The sequence below is a fragment of the Spea bombifrons genome, chromosome 3, assembly GCF_027358695.1.
Source record: "Spea bombifrons isolate aSpeBom1 chromosome 3, aSpeBom1.2.pri, whole genome shotgun sequence".
Lineage (NCBI taxonomy): Eukaryota > Metazoa > Chordata > Amphibia > Anura > Pelobatidae > Spea > Spea bombifrons.
This window is the reverse complement of record NC_071089.1, coordinates 6,868,258-6,887,337: the sequence shown is the minus strand read 5'-3', so window position 1 is coordinate 6,887,337 and position 19,080 is coordinate 6,868,258. Positions and strand designations below refer to the sequence as shown.

The following is a 19,080-nucleotide window of genomic DNA, read 5'->3' as shown; positions in this document are numbered from 1 at the left end:
TATTTTATTATACTTTTGTGTTGGGTTATAGTCTCAAATAGCATACATTGTAAAAGGGCGATTCCCTGTAGTAGTCCAATTCCCATGACGCTGTATTTTCACAATCATTTTATGTGATAACATACCATGTAGCGTGTGCATGTGGCGTTTCCTGATGCTCACTGCGGTCGTTGGTTCCTTAGAATACCTAAAATCTCTTTATTTTCCCCTTTGTTTTGCACCTAGCAACACCAACCCCTAAAAATCAGTTGACTCAATGGGTCTGAGACACAGAAACCATCCTTTGAGCTTCATTAAACCTCAAACTAAACATGCAGTTAAGCATTTTAATGTGGGTTACTGTACTGTTAACAGGGCTGTAAAACATATCAAATGGCATTCTACTCCAAACTTTTTTCCCCGTCCTTGAAGCCCGGGATGCCGTGCTTCCACTGGCCATTTTGAAGAAAAAAACAAAGCGGAGACCAGGTTCCTAATCTACAGCTTCAGCCCCATTTCTTCCCGAACAAGGTAGGGCCGGTTCTTCTAGGGTCCCCTTCGAAGAGACCCACTGAAGTCTTGATGGCAAGACGGTGGCCAGGAGGGTCCTTGATCTTAGCCAAAAAAGGCAGAGCAGCTCATGAGCAGTTACATAATATGCAGAACGGGACAGCGTTTCATGTCTGAAAATAACTTTCACAGAAAGTTAACTTTATTAGCGTGATTTACAGAAACGTGAAGTTAGCTGGTAAAAGGGCAACATGTTTCGTGGAAATACCTCTCAGTGTGAGAGCCGCTTCTCTAATGAGATCAGAGTCTCGCTATTAAGCCCTGGTAGATTGCGACAGATTCCATTCCAGATGTCCGACCGGTCTCAATCCGGACGCGCAGGTCGGCGCTCCTTCACAAACTTCGCTATGCTCTTAAGGTACGTCTTCTGCTCTTTACTTACAAGGGTGCGGAGGGCAGAAAAATAACTGCATGCTGTTGGTAGATTTGGGAAAGGCAAAAACAATTATTTCTGTATAGAGAGCAATCTGCGAAGGTAGCCTGTTATGCATGAACGACAACGCTGGCGCTATATAAATGCTGGACTAGTTACCGTGACCCAGTAAAATCGCAGCCGCCCAGGCCTTTTCCATTGCCAGCTCCTCGTTCAGCTGGCAGTCTTTCTTGGCATGGAGTACAGTGAAGTGGTACGCAGGCCACCAACTCTTTCTGGTCTGCCACTGATCTCCGATCCAGGCTTGCTGATCACTGAGGGGGAGAAGAAAACAAAAAGGGTTAACAGCACCGGGGGGGGGGACCTGCCAATCATCCATAGTGTAATTATTCATATGCTCCCATTTAAAATAGCACCAAATGATTAAATGATGAGCACTGGCAGCCTTTGATAGGGTATGAAGATTGGAGGGGTCAGTGTAAGGACAGTAATGATTTATAACAGTTTTGCCTCCATCTGCCTCTAAACTCTGCTACACACACTTTGGTTGGCAAAGTGGACCCCATTATCAGGGCACACAGTCACTGTAGGGTCCCCCATTACTGTTACATGTATAGGCTGATCCCCAGCAATCGCTTACCCCCCAGAGCGTCAGTAACGCACGGCAAGTTTACACCTAAAAAGCGGACGGCTCCGCTGGGAAAGCAGAGAATGCCGCTGATTCCTTTTGTATCATTTATGGGATTTCACCTGATCTTCTGTGTTCCTATCGTATGAACGATTACATATACTGGATACATTTACAAAGAAGGTCGAGTCCAGGCTTTTCAGATCAATATACAACTCAAAGTACTTTCATTTTCTTTTTGGAGAATAGGGGAAAATAATGGGGCAAAAAAAGAAAAAAAACAAAAACTTTTACATAAAACAACCCAAAAAAACTAATAATATGGCTGTCGTGGGTTAAAAGGCAGGGCAGTCCCAAAGATGCAGTTCCATGGTTAGCAATAGACGTGCTAGAATTAGACAGGGCTCGACAAAATTGGGGTACTTCGAGGCCAAGGCACCAATCTTTATAGATAGGTGCTTTAAAATAGCATTTGCTGGGTGTGCGGCAAAATCTTACATGGGGGGGGGGGAATCTCTATAAATGTGTAAAACAATTGCGCCGAGCTGTAACGAAAGGATTTTGAAATGTTTAAGCCAGCGTAAGTTTCTCTTTAAACACAAGAAGTGCCAGGAAAAGCATAACGCAACTTTTTTTATCATCTCAGAGCCGGTCATACATGCAAACACACAGCATCTGTACTCGGATATAGTTTTGGGTTGCGATATAAAATCCTATAAAGACGTGACCATAGAAAATACCATTTCAGGGTTCTCTTCAACTGTTTCCTTAGACACTTCCAGGCTTTCACATCTTCCTTCCACCCCGCAAAATCCAGCAGGTCGAAGAGAACCTGCAGCGCGTGTCGACGGTGCTCTTCTGAGCCTGGCAATACAACGAGACGGCTGGTAAAGCTCTGCGCAAGAGGGTGGCAAAGCATGGCATGCACAAAACGAAGAATCACCCGACACCGTGTAATGCTCGGCAGCTGCCGATATATGTAAGGCTGCCAAATGCAGTGTTAGTTTCTAACCCACATAAAATGAACCACATCCATTAACAAATGTCACAATGGAAAGTTGTTCTTTTAACGATTAGAGTACCGGATTTTTCAAGGAGTTGGCTGAATTCCAGCATGAGCTTGTGCGATGGGACCCGGCAGTGCAAAGCCTAAGGATGAGGGACCAGGGAAAAGAAAAATAAAGATTATTAAGAATACAAAGAATTTAATGGAATCAGGAAACAAATTTACTACGTTCTTCTGCAACGCAAACAGCATTGTGTGTTAAACACGCATGGGATGGGCATACGGCTCGAGAGCAAAAAGAGAGAGCAAGGACTGATTAAATTCTATTTAGTAAGCATTACGGGCAGCCTATGTGGGTCATACCCCCATAAAATATAAAATACATCCGACCTCCAATGTCTTGATGAGGGTTTTGCGCGGAGCGTCGTTGCGTTTGAGGAAATCATACAGGTAGACGTAGGCGTTCGGATTCGCAGGATTTCTGCTGTTATAAGCATAGTCTGTCAAAACCTTTTCAATCTCTTCCCGCTTTCCAGACCGCTCTAGAAGCTGGAAAAAAAACACAAGGAAACAGATCAGTCAACATCTTTGTGATATAAATTGTCAGCACGGTCCTCCATAGTGTTAACGGGCCGCTGGGTGTTCTACCTTTGAACCGGCCCAACCGAGCAGCAGAGCGTGTTATACGGCACAGGGGCTGCCGTCTCCCCCTGGACCGGGCCAGAATACGCCACTCATGGGAGCCGGCAGGTTAAATGCATGCTAGGATCTGCAAGATTACCCCTTCATAATAAGTACTCTCCCTTTTTGTTGTAATACAGTCGATTACGCACAATGGGGGTTTATCCACCACCAGTGAGCATCTGCTGCACGAAGAGCCTGGCTGGCCCTGGATAATGTATAACTAAACAGGCAGGATTTATTCAAAGTATCCTCATCCATTGCATTATACAGGGAGAGCTCAGTCCTTATTGCTGGAGAAACCCTGACAGTGTGGGCCCTTCATGGTGTACGGCAATGGCGATGAAACCCCAACTTCTGCAAACTACCCCTTCCAACTCGCCCTTTAGTGAATAAAGCCCAGCACACATGGTAATATAAATAAAAAAAATCAGGATCAGATTTTTGAACAGGAGCAGAATAATATATATATTATATAATATATTATATAATCGCAGAAACAGATGTTTTCACCTAATTTTACCTTTTCCAGGAACTTAACCTAAAGAAAGTGAGGATGGCCTGTATTTTTTTGCTCAACTGTCTTTTTATAGACAACTCTCTGCAGTTTTATAACATTCCTTCAGAAGGCAGGGCTATTAATGCTTTAATCAACAACAGACGAATCATTTAGAATAGTAAAAGTTTTCAAAGAAGAAAAAAATAAATAAACCAGTTAATTTTACATGTACGTAGCAGAGAACAAAGGGGTCCCAAATGCCGGGATATTTAATGAGCTCTTCAAAACCAGCAGCTGTCTGTCTGAGCAAACCCTCAAGGGCCTGAGACGCACAAGCGACATCTGGAAAAGAAAAACATTAAAAACCCATTGAATGAAAAGAAAAAAAAAACTAAATTATTATTATTTTTAATTTGGGGCAATAGAATTCTGCAAATGAACCAATTAAAATACTAACTAGATATTATTATTATTATATTTTATTTATATAGCGCCAACAGTTTACGCAGCGCTAGATACTATTGTAACGTCGTTTTGCACCGTGTAGGATTAGGGTGAGATGTATGATAGAATTTCAGATTCTTTAATTCTAACATCACAGACACTCCATGTTTAAACAGCGTATATGGCGTATAGATTGCAGGAAAGATTAAGGATCTCAATAGGTTTGTCTTGGAGGAGATCTAATAGAAACATTTAAATACACAGGGATTTAACAAAGTTCAGGGCGGAAATGTTTTCAAAGTAGGAGATATTCGGTTACAAAGAATATATATTGTATTTGCAATTGGCATGCACAGAATTGTTTAAAAGAGACAACAGCGCCCCATTAATTAAGAATGCATTCACGTTTTCTCCCTATTTTTGGCCGCTTGAAGCAGCCGATCAGCAATAGGAAAGATTACTGCATATGGGGGGGTTCTGTAGAATCCTTCCTTGCATTTGCAAATAGGGACAACATTAACTTAAGGGGCCGCACAGCTACCACATGCATTAACGTGGATAAGACAGCTGGAGTCTCTCTCTAAGTCCCGTTTTGTCACAACACAGTAGTCCTTATCAATGAATAAAGCAAAAAGCTAGAGAGACCCTCGGATTGCTTACCATCCTCACTCGCCGATGATTGTTTGTCCAACCAGGTGTTAAATTCCACCAGCGCTTTGTACGCCTGTATGAGCGTAATGTTCTTTTTCTCCGACGCGGAGATCTTTCCGTACCGCCAGATCCCCGCGAGCGTCAGGGTCCGGCAGGCGTCCTCTGGCTGGCCGTGGCACACAAGATAGTAGAACTGCTCCAGAGTTATCTGCAAGTCACCAGACAACGCTCAAAGTTACGGCAAACGCAAAAAACGTCAATGCAGCTTTGTTTTCAAAATTAATTTTAGCATGCAATATGCAGGGCTTTGAGCAAAGAAGAGAAGAAGTGATGGAAGCATTTTAATACATAACGCCATTTACCAACATACAGGAGGGTTCCAAAAAGAGGAGAAACGAGAGATTGTGATCTAAAACAAGAACGTAAGGCATTCTGATGCATCACAGGGAAGTTTACTTTACCGAGAGGGCGGTAGATAAGTGGAACATCCTCCTGGCAGAATTGGTAGAGGTCAATACAGTGAGAATTTAAAAATCCATGGGGCAGGCACACGGCTACCCTGAATAAATCAATGCGGGGAGCAAACAGTCTACTTTATCTGCTACCAAAAGTAAATAAATGAAGTGCAAAAAGCTGGCACCTTCTGGCCTTGGGGGCAGGCAAAGCCAGACGTTTGTATAAAGCGGACCCTTTATGCCCTCAGTAAGATACCCCCCAGGTTGCCTACTTTCCAGAAGTATATACTTGGTGCACCGTTTTATTTGTGATTACTTTTACCAACTCAAAAAAAAAATACTTTGTGGCAACTAGGCATTTCTGTTGCAAAGACATTAATTCTCACATAATTTAAAAAAAATAAAAACAAATAAAAAAAAATAAAAAAAAAAGTATTTAAGTTAAAGACACCTAAATAACTGTATTTTGGTCAACTCAGCTATTTTGACAATTATACTAAAATCATACAAAATCATTATGCATACTAAACAGTATGCTAAAAGCGGCATCGAGAAAGCCCTATCAGTCTGCGGAAAAAAGTCTAATTTGTGCAGGGGTTAAAGAAAGATGATGTACAAGACATACTAAAATAGTTATGAAGTTTAAATTAGAACTAGTAATGACTGCAGTTTCTGTTCAACTTGGACGATACTCGTTAGTTTGCCATAAAGGAGCCAAATGACTGATAAGCAAAAGTTTTATAGCTTATTGCAGCTGCGCGTCTGAACCACAAGGTGTCGCTGTGCGCACGCAGATCTATACAACCGTATTGCGCTGTATGTCATGTTTAATATCCACTATTTTTTTTATTGCAGTTTATATCCTTTAAAGCAGAAGTGTCATGGAAAAATATGTCTTTTTTTACCTATTTTGTTCCAATAAACTCCTTTTGTGATATCATGTGATATTTTGGGTGACTGACTAATAAAAGTCTACATAAGGAAGCGTTTCATTGTGTAGAGTGATTAAGACCGAGCCATTCTATTTACCAACGAGCATGAAGAGTCAGGGTGCCTGTCTAGTTGACATTCAGTACACAGCTATGTAGGAACCCCGATTTATTTCAAAACTCATAAATGCGATACTACAACAAAAACACTGGGACTTTTCTTGTAAATCATGGGTTTAGCCAATTTGAGAGCGGTATTGATCAGCAAATATCCTTAAAGAGACAGCCGAAAGGATAATTACAGCGATTGTGTAGCGAGTGCTCCCTGCGCTCCCATTCTCTGCAGATACCCAGCACTCGCAGACATAAAGGTTCAGTAAACGAAGCCGTCGGGCGGTGGGTAACCTGTAGAAATACGTCGATGATATGGATATTTTCACCAATACTAGAAGGGGCAGCAGATATATCCTCACCTTGACGTAATTCTTTACCCCGACGTTCTTCATGGCCTCGTTGAAAAAGCTGACATCTTCCATAGTGCTTTTCGGGTGATTTAAGAGAATCTCATTTCCCAGCCTCCAAATTACCTGTTAATACAAAAGGACTTGTTTCAGCGAACAACATACGGTAATTACGAATAAAAGGGTAAAGGAAACAACTTGCCGATTTGTGTGTTATCTATATGCCGAGTAGCTATATGCGTTAAAAACTAACATTGCCCGGGTCCCACACTTTATAGCTCGGTATACTAAAACATTTTAATCTGTAAATGCCGTAATATAAGTGATATTTACATGTTATACAGATTATAAAACAAATACGGTTTATTCCATGAAAGCAGCCATCCTAAATAGCTTTTCTCAGGATCTGCAGGGTTATTCCTCCCTATTAAGAGATAAAACATCTCCAAAATACTGTTATAAACTAGATGTGAAGTATTACAGTTCCTCTTTAGATACTTGAAGAGTGATAAAAGAGGTGAAGAATATTTAAAATATCTGAAACTCGCCATTGTAAGAATAAAGAAGCACAAAAATAAAAGGTGACAGCCTGTCAAAACAAGACTAACGTACAGATCCAGGGAATACGTTAATTACACGGTAACTGCTGCCTTGTGCTTTAGTTTTGAGATATATATATATATATTAATTAGCCTTTTGCACTTTAAACTTGGATCAGTGAACACAGCGTGCCGTTGGAACACAGGATTGATGGGAGTGACAAAGGGCCATTGGAACACAAGAGTGATGGGAGTGATAAAGGGCCATTGGAACACAGGAGTGATGGGAGTGATAAAGGGCCATTGGAACACAGGAGTGATGGGAGTGATAAAGGGCCATTGGAACACAGGAGTGATGGGAGTGATAAAGGGCCAGTGGAACACAGGAGTGATGGGAGTGATAAAGGGCCATTGGATCACAGGAGTGATGGGAGTGATAAAGGGCTTCTGTGCGCCTATGAAGAGATTCCATTAAGAATCAGCCGTTTCCGCTGGATTTCTGAACCATTTCATGTATTAATTGACAAAATCTGTTTTTCTTATAATGAAACTTTTGAACATTGTGTATTTTGCAAGGGTTTATCCCATATACCGTAATAATGGGAGGTTTTCTCTCTCAATTATAGCGAATGATCCAGATGAATAACTCAAAACAATTAATGACCAAAGGCAACAGCACTGAGACATGAACGGTATGTGCTTTTTAGATTGTAAGCTCACGCGCCCACCATTCCGGCCATGAACTCAGTGTGCCAGTTCCATAGATGGCAAGCTCAGTAGCAGGGTCCTCGACTCCTGCCGTAGCTGTAGGCGTCTTTGCTGTATTATTATTAACCACCAGACGTGGTCACCCCTGTTAACAGATTCCCGATCTCATTTAGATCTCACCTCCGGAGCTTGCCTCTGTCTTGCGGTCGTGCGATCTTCGAGAGTTTGAAAATAGCTCATCATAAGATCGGCCGCCCTCACCCATTCGCCCTGGGACATAGCTTGATGAATGAGGCTGAAACACAGATCGGTAGTTCTGCGGAACGAGATGGCTATAGAAGAAGAACCTGCAAACCAAAGTCACTTATTATATTCCTTCCAACGTTAATTAATGGGCGAGAGGAAAATAAACACTAGTTTCTCTAAGAGGTAGGTGTAAAGAAGAAATGCTTGTGCAAACTGATCAAAAAGGCAATCCCTATAGCAACCACTGGCATGCTCCTCCCGATTGGCTCACTTTTAATACTTTGCCCCATATTATTTATTTATGCATTATCCCCCCCTAGGAGTTTTGATTCTACCCAAACCTTGAACGGTTTTCGTTTTGTAACGGCGAGATCCCACAAGCGGGTAACGAAGAAGCCGGCATTGTGGTTGAAGGCTAGGAGTTTGCATGGAGGGCGATAAGCATAGAAAACAGAGAAAGAAATTAAAAGAATGAAACATTCTATGTACTTTTGTTCGCCAGTCCCACGCGCCTCTTCTTCAGAAAAATCCCTTTGTACTGATCCGGCTCCTCCATCAGATCACATGACTGGTCGCTTAATTCTTCCATCTTTGAATCTGAAATAAGGCAAAAAAAATAATATTAACGTCACTTAATCTTAACCTTGCAGATTATTATGTAACAGTTCACGCGGTTATTACTAACGGTACAGCTGCAAGATGATGACTTCCCACCAGAAACCAGCGGGGTCTCTCAGCATCCTATAGACTACGTAACTTAACGGTAATTCCATCGATAAGTAAACTCAGGATGTATTTACCCCGGGGTTCTGCTGCGGAGCACAATCTGAAGAAGTCGGCGGGATGTCAGCGCAGGCGACAAAGGCACTTGAAAGTGCTGTTTGTGTTGTCTGAGCTCAACTCCTATGTATGCACTACTGTGCTTGTGTGGGAAGCATACTTAAGGACATTTTCTTATTTCACTGGAGGCAGACAGTGGGAGGAGAAAAATAAAGACAAAAAATATCAGTTTGCACGAAGTCAAATAAGTAGAAGAAAACGGTCCACGGAAATCCATTTTATTGCTTCAGCAGGGGCTCGAGTATTAGAGTGGAATACTGCAAAGAAGCCTCAACGTCTGAGTACTGTATCTGCCATGAATACACAGAAAAGGCAGGAGTGCGTAGCTTATATAATATGTATAGCGCCAGCATATTCCACAGAGCTGTACAATGGAAAAACAGGGCATTGCAAGTACTGGGTAACAGTAACAATTTTACTTACAGACACAAAAGGTTCCTTACCTTCCCCAAAAAGCTTTCACTCTAAATTAACGGATTCCTGCAATTATCACACATGCAGCCAATCTACCCAACCCAGCGCACCTGCTGTTACACCAAAGTCCCTATGGGCCTAAATCACATACACGAAGCTAATGGACGCAGGGCCACAGCTTGAAGCTGAAATGCCAATATTCTGTGAAAGTTACTATTAGCGTTTCTCTAACCCTGTCTTTGGACCAAAATAACGCGAAAACACATTTAATTCCATGTATTATATAATTCACTCACGCCGCGTTCAGATCCTTGCACGGCTAGTATAATAACACGGAAAAACCCCAAATATTTCCATCCTCGATCTCACCACGTCAGGCACAGGATCCCTCCGACCACGCTGCTTCCGGTTTCATTCCGTCCATGTAAAACAAGCATCGACCGCCATGTTACGACTGGCACGATCTCCGGAACTTACAAACCAAAGCGGTTCCGGTTAACTACCCCGGCGCGGTTTTTTCCTCAGTTGGCTCGTCTGCGCATGTGGCAAGTGTAGCAATGGCTTCTGGTAGTTGTAGTTTTGGGGCACTCCTTAACGTCTGACGTGTTTAGTTGTGATGTTATTGACATCATGAATAAAAAAAAAATAATATGAAAATGAAAGTTTTTTTTATATGGTCGACAATTTGTTTTTTTTTTGGGGGGGGGGATATGCATTTTGCCACCACTCCTGTAGAGTGATAAATGTTACTCTTTAACAAGAACTGTCACTTTTGGGGGGAAATAAAACCATACTTGCCCCAAAATATATTTGTGGGGTTCACTAAATGAGAATGGGGGGGGAGTTACGGCTGAAGAAAGTCATGGCAAAAACATGAAAACTGCTCTGGCCCTGTGGCGTAAGGAAAGCCCTGGTCCGTAAGGGGTTAATGCCGAATGAATAATATGTCCCTGTCCCTGTCTCTTTATTTATGCCCCTCTTCAGGTATTATACCCATGGCTGGGGGTACCAGGGCAAATATGAGGGGCAAATCCCACCCCTGGCCATTTACAAAGAAAATATAGCCTCTACTCCTTAACCCTTTCCTTCCCTCCTCTCTTGGCAGTAGCTCTCTCTCCCTCCTCCCCCGGGCTGCCCCTTCCTTGCAGTCTCCTCCCCCACATCCTTGCCGTGTTGTCTCCTGCTGACGTGTCTGCCTCTCTCTGCTCATGCTCGCTCCCCTCCATCTACCGGACACCGCCACCCTGCCGACATGGCTGCGGCCAGACACCCCATCTACCTGCTGCTCCTGTTGGCTCACCTCCCCCAGGGCAGCCGGGCGCAGGACCGGAGGTTCTCGGAGCTGAAGCGCTGCGCTGATCCCGAGTGCAGCAGTGAGTGCCCTTCTCTTACTGCACGGGGGGCAAAAGTCCTCGGGGTGGGGGGAGAGAATGCACTCACCCCCCTCCACTTTACCCCTCTCCACTTTCTCCTCTCGCTTTATTACCCCGCTCCTGCGCACTTCCCTCCCCGCTCTGTTTGCCCCACGCATGCTCTTATATATATATTTATTTATCTGTACTTTTGCGTCATATATACTATGTGCGTGCGCTGCGTCACCTTGGAGATCCGGGCACTCATGCTAGTGCTGTATGTTGTACTCATGTATGACCTCGCTGTGTTTTCTAATGTCTGCTGGGGCTTTAAAGGGGCAGCGTTCCCATTCATGGGGCAGTTTCTTTGTACAGGGTGATGGGGGTTGGGATGCTTATTGTTTACATCCACAAGTCCTACGCCGCCGTCGGGTAGAAGCCCATCTGCCGGTTACAACTCTCAGCACCCTCAGCCAGTGTTTTGGTAGCCGACGATGTCCGATCACTTTTAGATTCGGAATTGCAATAATCGGTTACTAAACTCCTCGTGTTTATAGATTACGATGTCTTGGAGAGGGGACTGGATGTTACCAGCAGCGGGTCGCTTTATATCGTTTATATAGCGCCAACAGATTCCGTAGCGCGGTTACAATAGGGAACAGTGACAATGTTAATATATATATATATAAAAAGCGTAGAATACATTTGGGTTACCGCTTTGCTATAAAGTTTAGATGGAATGTAAGGAAGTTTTACTTTACTGAGAGAGTGGTTGATAAGTGGAACAGCCTCCCAGCAGAAGTGGTAGAGGGCATTAAACATGCATGGGATAGGCATATGGCTGCTGAATCTAAGACGAGACCCACGTCCAGGCCTTTAACCTCAAAACCACCTTTCCGTGTAACGTGTCCCGCCGTCTCTTTCTAGGAAGGTTCGGGCTGGGGGTCCTAGCGGCTCCCGTGGCTGTCCTTGCGGCCCCCCGGGGCCCCGCGTACCATCTTGGTTGTGTTGAATGGTTTTTCTCTCTCCCCGCAGTGCTCATGGTCCGGGGGAAAGCGCTCAAAGACTTCACCGGCCCCGACTGTCGCTTTGTGAATTTTAAGAAGGACGAATCGATCTACGTGTATCACAAACTGGACGGGCGGACGACGGACCTCTGGGCCGGGACGGTACGTCACACGCTTCATGTCTCTTATCATACGTGACGAATACATGTGTGGATGCAGACTGTCAATCACCGGGTTCCAATCAGAAGGCCGTCTCTGTTCCCGGTTACTTTTTGGCTCCTGTGGCTTTCCGTAGCCCCTCAAAGTCACTTATTGTGCCTGGTGGTCCTTCCCTGGGAATGTACGGAGTCTCTGATTTGCAGCCGGTGGGGGTCCGTCGGGGAGGGGGGGGCACTTTAATGTTCATCCTGTCTAAATTATCCATAGGTTACGCGGGGTCAATGACTTACAGCGAACTTGCCACGTTTCACCGCATAAAACACACTTTATTGGAGTGAGAAAGGAGGCTTAACCTCCTTTTCTGAGGATGTGCTTGATTATTCCTCCCCAGTAGGCTATTGTTTTGCCCGTATTATTGCCGAGCTCCACTTCCATGAGATGAAGGGGCAGCTCTAGTGACAGAAGCGATGGTGACCGTTCCCGGTTTACATGCCCCCAAGCCATGGTTTTCACTGGTATTTCAACCCCCCCTCCAACTTTCTAGAAGGGCCAACCCCGAGTCTCTTGAAATATTAACCCTTTAATAGCTCGTTGTGAAGATTCTGTGTAGCGACTCACCAAATGTGTTACCCAAATGGTTCTAATACGGGCCCTCGCGGGGACCTTGACTCGTCATTATTTAAGGATGCACTTCATTGAGTCACCTGCATTCAAGCAGGGATATCAACCATAACATACTAGGGGCAAAAGCACCAATCGGGAAGCTTGGATATGGTCGCAGCGGGGGGGGGATTTGGGGCAAAAACCCTGAGGCTTCCCAGCTGTGATGTCCTCTCTGGAGGTGTGACATCACATGTTAATTAAAGCGAATGACACGCTGCGTAGCTGCATGTTCAGGCCGGGTTCGATGTGTATTGTAGAACGTTTCATGGTAGTAAAGTCAGGGATATAAAACCAGAACTCTCGCTTTAGTGAATAAACCCCTTTTGTGTTACAATTCTTAATGAAGCGGTAGCATCCGTATGCGGCCCCTGTGGCCGGTGGAAGCAGACCAGGCGTTGCCGCTTTCGTTACATCTGTAGCTTAGTATTAATGGCTGTTCTAGTGCTTGCTGTTATTTTCACGCGGATTGGTGTAAATATATTCGGAACGTGATGCCAATTTTCTTGCGGAATTGCCCCCCCCCCCCCGAGATGTGCTTTCATCCTGCGCTGCCGGGGATCTGGGATCGTTTCTAGGGATCAGCGAGTGCATTTGCTAAGACAACTTGGATTCCAGGAATACTGAACAACACATGTCTTTCCCCTGTCCTGAGAGGGTGGTAGATAAGTGGAACGGCCTTCCAGCAGAAGTGGTAGAGGGTAATACAGTGAGGGGATTTAAACATGCATAGGATAGGGATACGGCTCCTGAATCTAAGACGAGACCAACGACTGATTAAGGTTTAAATATTTACAGCAGGAGAAATAGGCGACTAGATGGGCCGAATGGGGCCGATCTGCCATCAAATGTCTTGTTTAAAAAAGCTGTGATAGAAACTATGCGGCTGGCTGAGCGGCATTTCCATTTTTTTTTTGTCTGACGCTCTCGGAAAGAGGCTGGCTGAGCTTCATGGGATTTGTAGTTAGCAGGTGCATCGCCCAACACTGGATAGCGATAAAGGAGTCCTATTTAGAAATTAAAGCGCCTACAAAGTCCCGACTTCCAGGAACAAGAATTAAATCCGCGTCGGCTGCTATTCCGATAACCGCGCATCCCGAGGAGGAATAAAACGTGCGTTCCAATGTGAGAAACGTTTAAAGGGCTGCGGCCAAAAAGATCCGACAGAAGAAGAGACGCGTGGAAAGTGATCAGGGAATGATTGCTGGCGTTAACCGGCCTGCTGTGACGTACCGGCAATAGAGCTGTAAATACCTCGCTCTGATAAACTAAAGGCAAGAGTAAGGTCCAAACCCCGGGCAGATTGCCGCGTCGGCTATATAAAACAATAACTATTAATGAAACCCCCCGGAGGGGTTAAAATGCTTTGTATTTGAGTTCCTTTTGTTCTCTCTTGTAAATGACTTCGTGGACGGGGCGTAAAATGAAACATCCGGGTAATCACAAAAAAATTATTATTATTGGCAGATACACAGCGATGGCTTATAATTGTTTTAACAAAGCAAATAGAATTTCAGCCGCTCAGAATTCTGTAGTTTACTTAAAAGATAAGATTTTTTTTATGTGATTTGATTAGGTTTAGAGAGGCAGTAAAAAAAAAAAAAATATATATGATTTTGGTCGGCAGATTCTGCCCCGTCCAGTCGCCCGTTTTCTCCTGCTGTAAAGACTCAAACCTTAATCAGTCGTTGGTCTCGTCTTAGATTCAGGAGCCGTACGTCTATCCCTTGCGTGTTTAAATCCCCTCACTGTATTAGCCACTACCACTTCTGCTGGGAGGCTGTTTCACTTATCTACCACCCTCTCAGTAAACACACATTTTACTGCTAATCATGCAGGTTCTGAGAACGTTCCGTTCTGCCCCCATGGAATGCACATAAGGTGGGTTTCTAATGCGTAGATACATGTTACATATTGTAATCTGTAAACATGATTGTTACATTTATTGCACCGAACTATAAAATGTAGCGTTTGGAAAAGTTCTGAACCAAAATAAATAACCTTTATATATTCTGTGTATTCTGTGCAGGTTGGCACTACGTTTGGATACTTCCCAAAGGAACTACTCGATGTAAAACAAGTTTATATGAATGATGAAATAGAGCTGCCGGCAGATGTAAGATATTTATTTTTTTTATTTTCTTTTTTTTTCATTGATATTATATTTAGAAATGACTTAATAATGTTGATCTTCAACGTGAGGCCCAAAGGAGAATTCTAACGGGGGCTTAAGCTGGCCCCTAATTATTATTAATAATAATATTTATTATTAATATTATTATTTATATATACATGGCTTTATTCTTAATTTTTTTTCATAACCTCTCGCAGTAGGTGGGCTTCTGAAATTGTTAATTTTCAGTAAATGTCAGGAAATCTTTATAGAGTATACAGTATATATTCTATATATATATATATATATATATTCTATATATATATATATATATATATTCTATACCGTATATATTACCTACTATGTTGATTGTGATCACGTTGCACATCTGTATTGCAATTTTAATAAAACGTTTAGAGAATTTATCAGCCTGAAAAATCTTATATAACATAATTCACAATATATAGGATATATTACCCCATTTAATATGACTTTATATTATGTATTATGGGGTGTATATAACTTTATTTTTTTTTTTTTTTTTTAGGAAACAGATTTTGTATGTTTCGATGGAGGAACAGATAATTTTGATAATTACAATGTTGATGAACTTTTAAATAAACCAAAAGCGAGCACAGCGGGGCCGGAGAGTTCAGAAGAGAAAGCGCAGCCGGAGGACCGGCCCTCGGAGGACCGGCCCTCGGAGGAAAAGGAGGCATCGCTACAGAGCCAAGCGGGAGAAACTAAAAGCGACCAGAAGGACCGAGATCAGGCTGAGCGAGAGGACGAATCGGAGAAAGATGGCGATCTTGTAAAGGATAAACCTGAAGAGAGCTCAGTGGGTCACTCGGGTAAAGAGGAAAGTGTCGAGGAAGCGTCCGTCGACACGCTTAATGTAAATAGTCAGTCTGAACGTACTCAGGAAGACAAAGTTGCACTAGAGCCTGAAGTGCCGGAAACTGCCAAAAATGACAGCATATCTCAGGGAGAATCTACGGGGTCAGATGAGAAAAGCAAAACCTTGGAAGCCTACACCCTTCTGGAGGAAAACATGCTGCAGGGCTTGAAGACGCACATTGGGTCATCGGATGATGCCGTGGTGACCGACGATGAGGAGACCAGACAAGTTACGCTTAACGACGGCTATGAGGAAGAAGAATTTGAGGAACCCGGTAAGTCACGCGCTGATTCAGAAGATCCAACTGAAACAATAGACGGACCTTCTCTGTTGTCCTACGAAGAACCAGACTTGAAGCCGGCAGATCAAATGGTTTCGTTCGAGAACGAATCCCTGCCTCCCGCCCAATCAGAAGTAAAGCCGGTGACGCCCGAAGAAGAGGTTAACGTGGCTGTAGACGTAGGGCATGCTACATCCCTTAAACCAGAAAAAGACATACTGACTAGCTGGGGGGACACTTTCTTCGCCATCGTAAGCGGTGGGGAACATACAAGAGAAGTCACCGATCTGGATGGAACTGACTCAGAAGAGGAAAACGAGGATGACTTCATTTCTGAAAGCTCTGAATTGGAAGACGAAAACGTCTACTTAATTGGCATGGAAAAAGACAGTATAGGACAAAATAAAAATATGGAGTACCTAAACAATAATGAAGATTTCTTCTTGACCAAGGAAGACTATGAACGATCACCAGAAGAAACCGTGTCCGACATTAAAGATGAAGAATCGTTGAAAATCGATGAAAAGCTGAATTCCACGTCTGCAGATGAGATTAATCTTCTTTCTAATGACTCTGCGCTGTCTGTTTTAGAGAATGATGCTGAACCCGAGTTACTTAAAGAAAACCAAGACCTGTTCAACCATCCCCTTGGGAAGCCAGAAGAAACCGAAGCTGTGGATGAAGGAGGCAAAGAGGATGAGGAACCTTTATCAAAGGATGAAGCGGTTCCTGGCAATATTGATGGGAAAGACGGTGAAAATGATGCGTATCAAGAGCTGAAGAATGAACTAGGGAAGGCTTTGCAGGACATGGAAAATGTCACCGATACTGTGGAAAGTGAGGTGGAAAAAGACCAGCTTCCGGGAAGCTCACATACAGAAGATGACCAGCTATCTGCGAACACGATAGATTCTCGGTTGGAGAATTCAGATCTACCTTCTGCGGACTCGGAGAAAAAAGAAGTCGCGGAAGAGGAGGGATTGACTATAAATCAGGATTCTGTGAGCACAGAAGTTCCAGAAGATAAGTCGATAAACGCGTTTTCTGAGGAGTTACCAGATGAGTCGGAAAATGTAAAGTCAGAAGAGCCCCTCGTAGGAAGTAAGGAGGAGGAAAAAAACTCGGTCAGGGTAGAAACAGACTCAGCGGACCCATTGTTATTAAATGACGACAAACATAGTAATGATGAACGTTCTACAGATGAACTGCCAAACACGCCCCAGAACACCGAGTCAGAAAGTCCCACTTCCGAGCAGGAAAAAACTGCCGAAAGTGAATTTGTGCAAGCAGAAGCGTCTCCAAGCAAAGCATCCGACGAAAACACCGGAACAGAAGAGATTTCTTTAAACAAGGAATCAGATGAAAATGTGAACGTGCCTTCGTCTTCTGTAGAAACCAACCCGTCTCCCCAAACCGAGGCCGATTTAGAATCCAAATCTACGGAAGCCGAGAATGCCAGCAACGCTGAATCAGAGCAAAAGAAATCGGATAACGACCCAAAATCAGAATCAGAAGACCTTAAACGTTCGCTTAATGTAGCTAATGTTACAACAGAACCCGAGCAAGGCCACGGAGATGAAGTGTCCGCAAATGTAGAAGAACCTCTTGGTTCGAAATTAACCGATGAGGAAAGAGAAGAGAAAGAAGATCTAGATGAGGAACAGGGGTTGCTTGAAGATGAAAACGCTAAAAAGGCAATGCAATCCAGAACGCTTCAAGAACTGAGTAGTTCTGCTCAAGAAGAAAATGAGCCGGCACAGGGGGCAGTGGTTGGAAATGCAGATCCAGAAAATAAAGTCCCCATGCAGGACACAACCGGTGGAAACGGTATCCCTGAGAGAAAAGAAGTGGAGACTGGTGGAGAAACCGAATATTCAAAGACCGAAGATGTAGGAGAAGTTCAAAGAGGTGGAAACCATAATCCTGAGAGAAAAGAAGTGGAGACTGGTGGAGAAACCGAATATTCAAAGACAGAAGATGTAGGAGAAGTTCAAAGAGGTGGAAACAATAATCCTGAGAGAAAAGAAGTGGAGGCTGATGGAGAAAACCAATATTCAAAGACAGAAGATGTAGGAGAAGTTCGAGATCCTTTAGAAAATGAGGGCAAATTGAGTGAAAATGACCTTCACGATGCTGACCATTTCAAAAAAACAATGGAAATTATTCCAGAAAAGGTGGAAATTCCAGATCAAGAAACCACAGAAAGTCCTATTATACCTGATGAAAAAAGACAGGAACATACCTCAGAACACGAAAACAGTAAGGAGGAAACACTTCCTGATGATCCCATGTCTGTGGGAAACAAAACAGAAGAACCAGAAACAGAAGAACCGTCTTATATTAAAAGTATCACAGAGCTTTCTATTATGAGGGAGCACCTGGATGAAAACAGCATTGAACAGTTTAATAAATACCTTACTTCCGAGAACGTCTTCAGAGTGGAAGCCATGTTTCAGGACATGGAAACCGAGCTGAAACTTGCGCGTGCGGAAAACGTGCGACAAGATTATATCGACAAAGCCCTGGATCAGATATTGGAATCCTCAGAAACGAGCATTCTGGATTTCATTGAAAGAATCTTGGACGCCAGGGAGGTCAGCGACGAGGACATGCTGGCAACGGAAAAGCAGATGTTTGACGAAGAAGCCATGCTTTTGGAGGATATCCAAGAAGTGGCTTATAGGCTAAGGCAAAAATATTCAACGTACGGCGACAGCTCTTTCCTCGCTCCGGAACATGAAGTTCCAGAACCGGCTGAAAAGGCACAGGAGGAAGGTACGTGTCCGGCCGCCGCCTGGCTAGCTTTTCATGTCTATTAAAGGGCATCTGTTAGGTTCTCAAATGGTACAAACCATTTGTAACAGTATGGCTGAAACAGAAGGAGGGGAAATCTGTTACATACTTTTAATTGCACCATTTTTAGATTGCACCAATTTCTGCTTCCTTAAGATAAACTTAAAAGTAGCAACTCGCAAATTTCTATATAATCCTTTTTCGTCTATATTCCGGGAAGTGCTTTCATAAGAAAAGCCAAGTCCGTGACGTTGGCTTGAACGCAAGGGAAGTCTGGAAATGCCAGATAGCCCCTTGGAATCACGATAATTGGGTGGCCCCTTTAATTTTTTTTTAGTGTACAAATTGATCTTTGATAATGCATTTTATTTAATTTTTATTTTTGTTGCGTGTTG

The 19,080-nt window shown here is 43.4% G+C and overlaps 3 protein-coding genes across 6 annotated transcripts in view; 2 read left to right on the top strand and 1 right to left on the bottom strand.

Annotated features, from left to right (window-relative positions):
- Positions 1 to 660: 660 nt before the first annotated feature.
- On the bottom strand, positions 661 to 9,983 carry TAF1A (TATA-box binding protein associated factor, RNA polymerase I subunit A). 2 transcript variants are annotated; one of them, XM_053460023.1, is made up of 12 exons: positions 9,793 to 9,983; positions 8,970 to 9,131; positions 8,659 to 8,766; positions 8,104 to 8,270; positions 6,689 to 6,802; positions 4,841 to 5,039; positions 3,963 to 4,078; positions 2,947 to 3,105; positions 2,633 to 2,699; positions 2,291 to 2,414; positions 1,082 to 1,236; positions 661 to 963 (listed from the first exon to the last, which is right to left on the bottom strand). In XM_053460023.1, the coding sequence occupies exons 3-12, from the start codon at positions 8,756 to 8,758 to the stop codon at positions 854 to 856; spliced, it is 1,311 nt and encodes a 436-aa protein (XP_053315998.1). In that variant the 5' UTR covers positions 8,759 to 8,766; positions 8,970 to 9,131; positions 9,793 to 9,983; the 3' UTR covers positions 661 to 853. The 2 variants fall into 2 exon arrangements, with proteins under 2 accessions (XP_053315998.1, XP_053315999.1); XM_053460024.1 differs by having other exon boundaries at positions 9,720 to 9,812.
- Positions 9,984 to 10,609: 626 nt separating this feature from the next.
- Positions 10,610 to 15,967, top strand: LOC128483098 (transport and Golgi organization protein 1 homolog). Its single transcript, XM_053459145.1, has 5 exons — positions 10,610 to 10,796; positions 11,811 to 11,944; positions 14,631 to 14,717; positions 15,262 to 15,840; positions 15,956 to 15,967. The coding sequence occupies exons 1-5, from the start codon at positions 10,676 to 10,678 to the stop codon at positions 15,965 to 15,967; spliced, it is 933 nt and encodes a 310-aa protein (XP_053315120.1). The 5' UTR covers positions 10,610 to 10,675.
- Positions 15,858 to 19,080, top strand: part of MIA3 (MIA SH3 domain ER export factor 3) — a 23,855-nt gene continuing 20,632 nt past the window's right edge. For all 3 annotated transcript variants that reach the window (XM_053460018.1, XM_053460016.1, XM_053460015.1), the window contains exon 1: positions 15,858 to 18,667. In XM_053460018.1, coding sequence (XP_053315993.1) covers positions 15,982 to 18,667 — 2,686 coding nt within the window. In that variant the 5' untranslated portion in view covers positions 15,858 to 15,981. The remainder of the gene's footprint in view (positions 18,668 to 19,080) is intronic.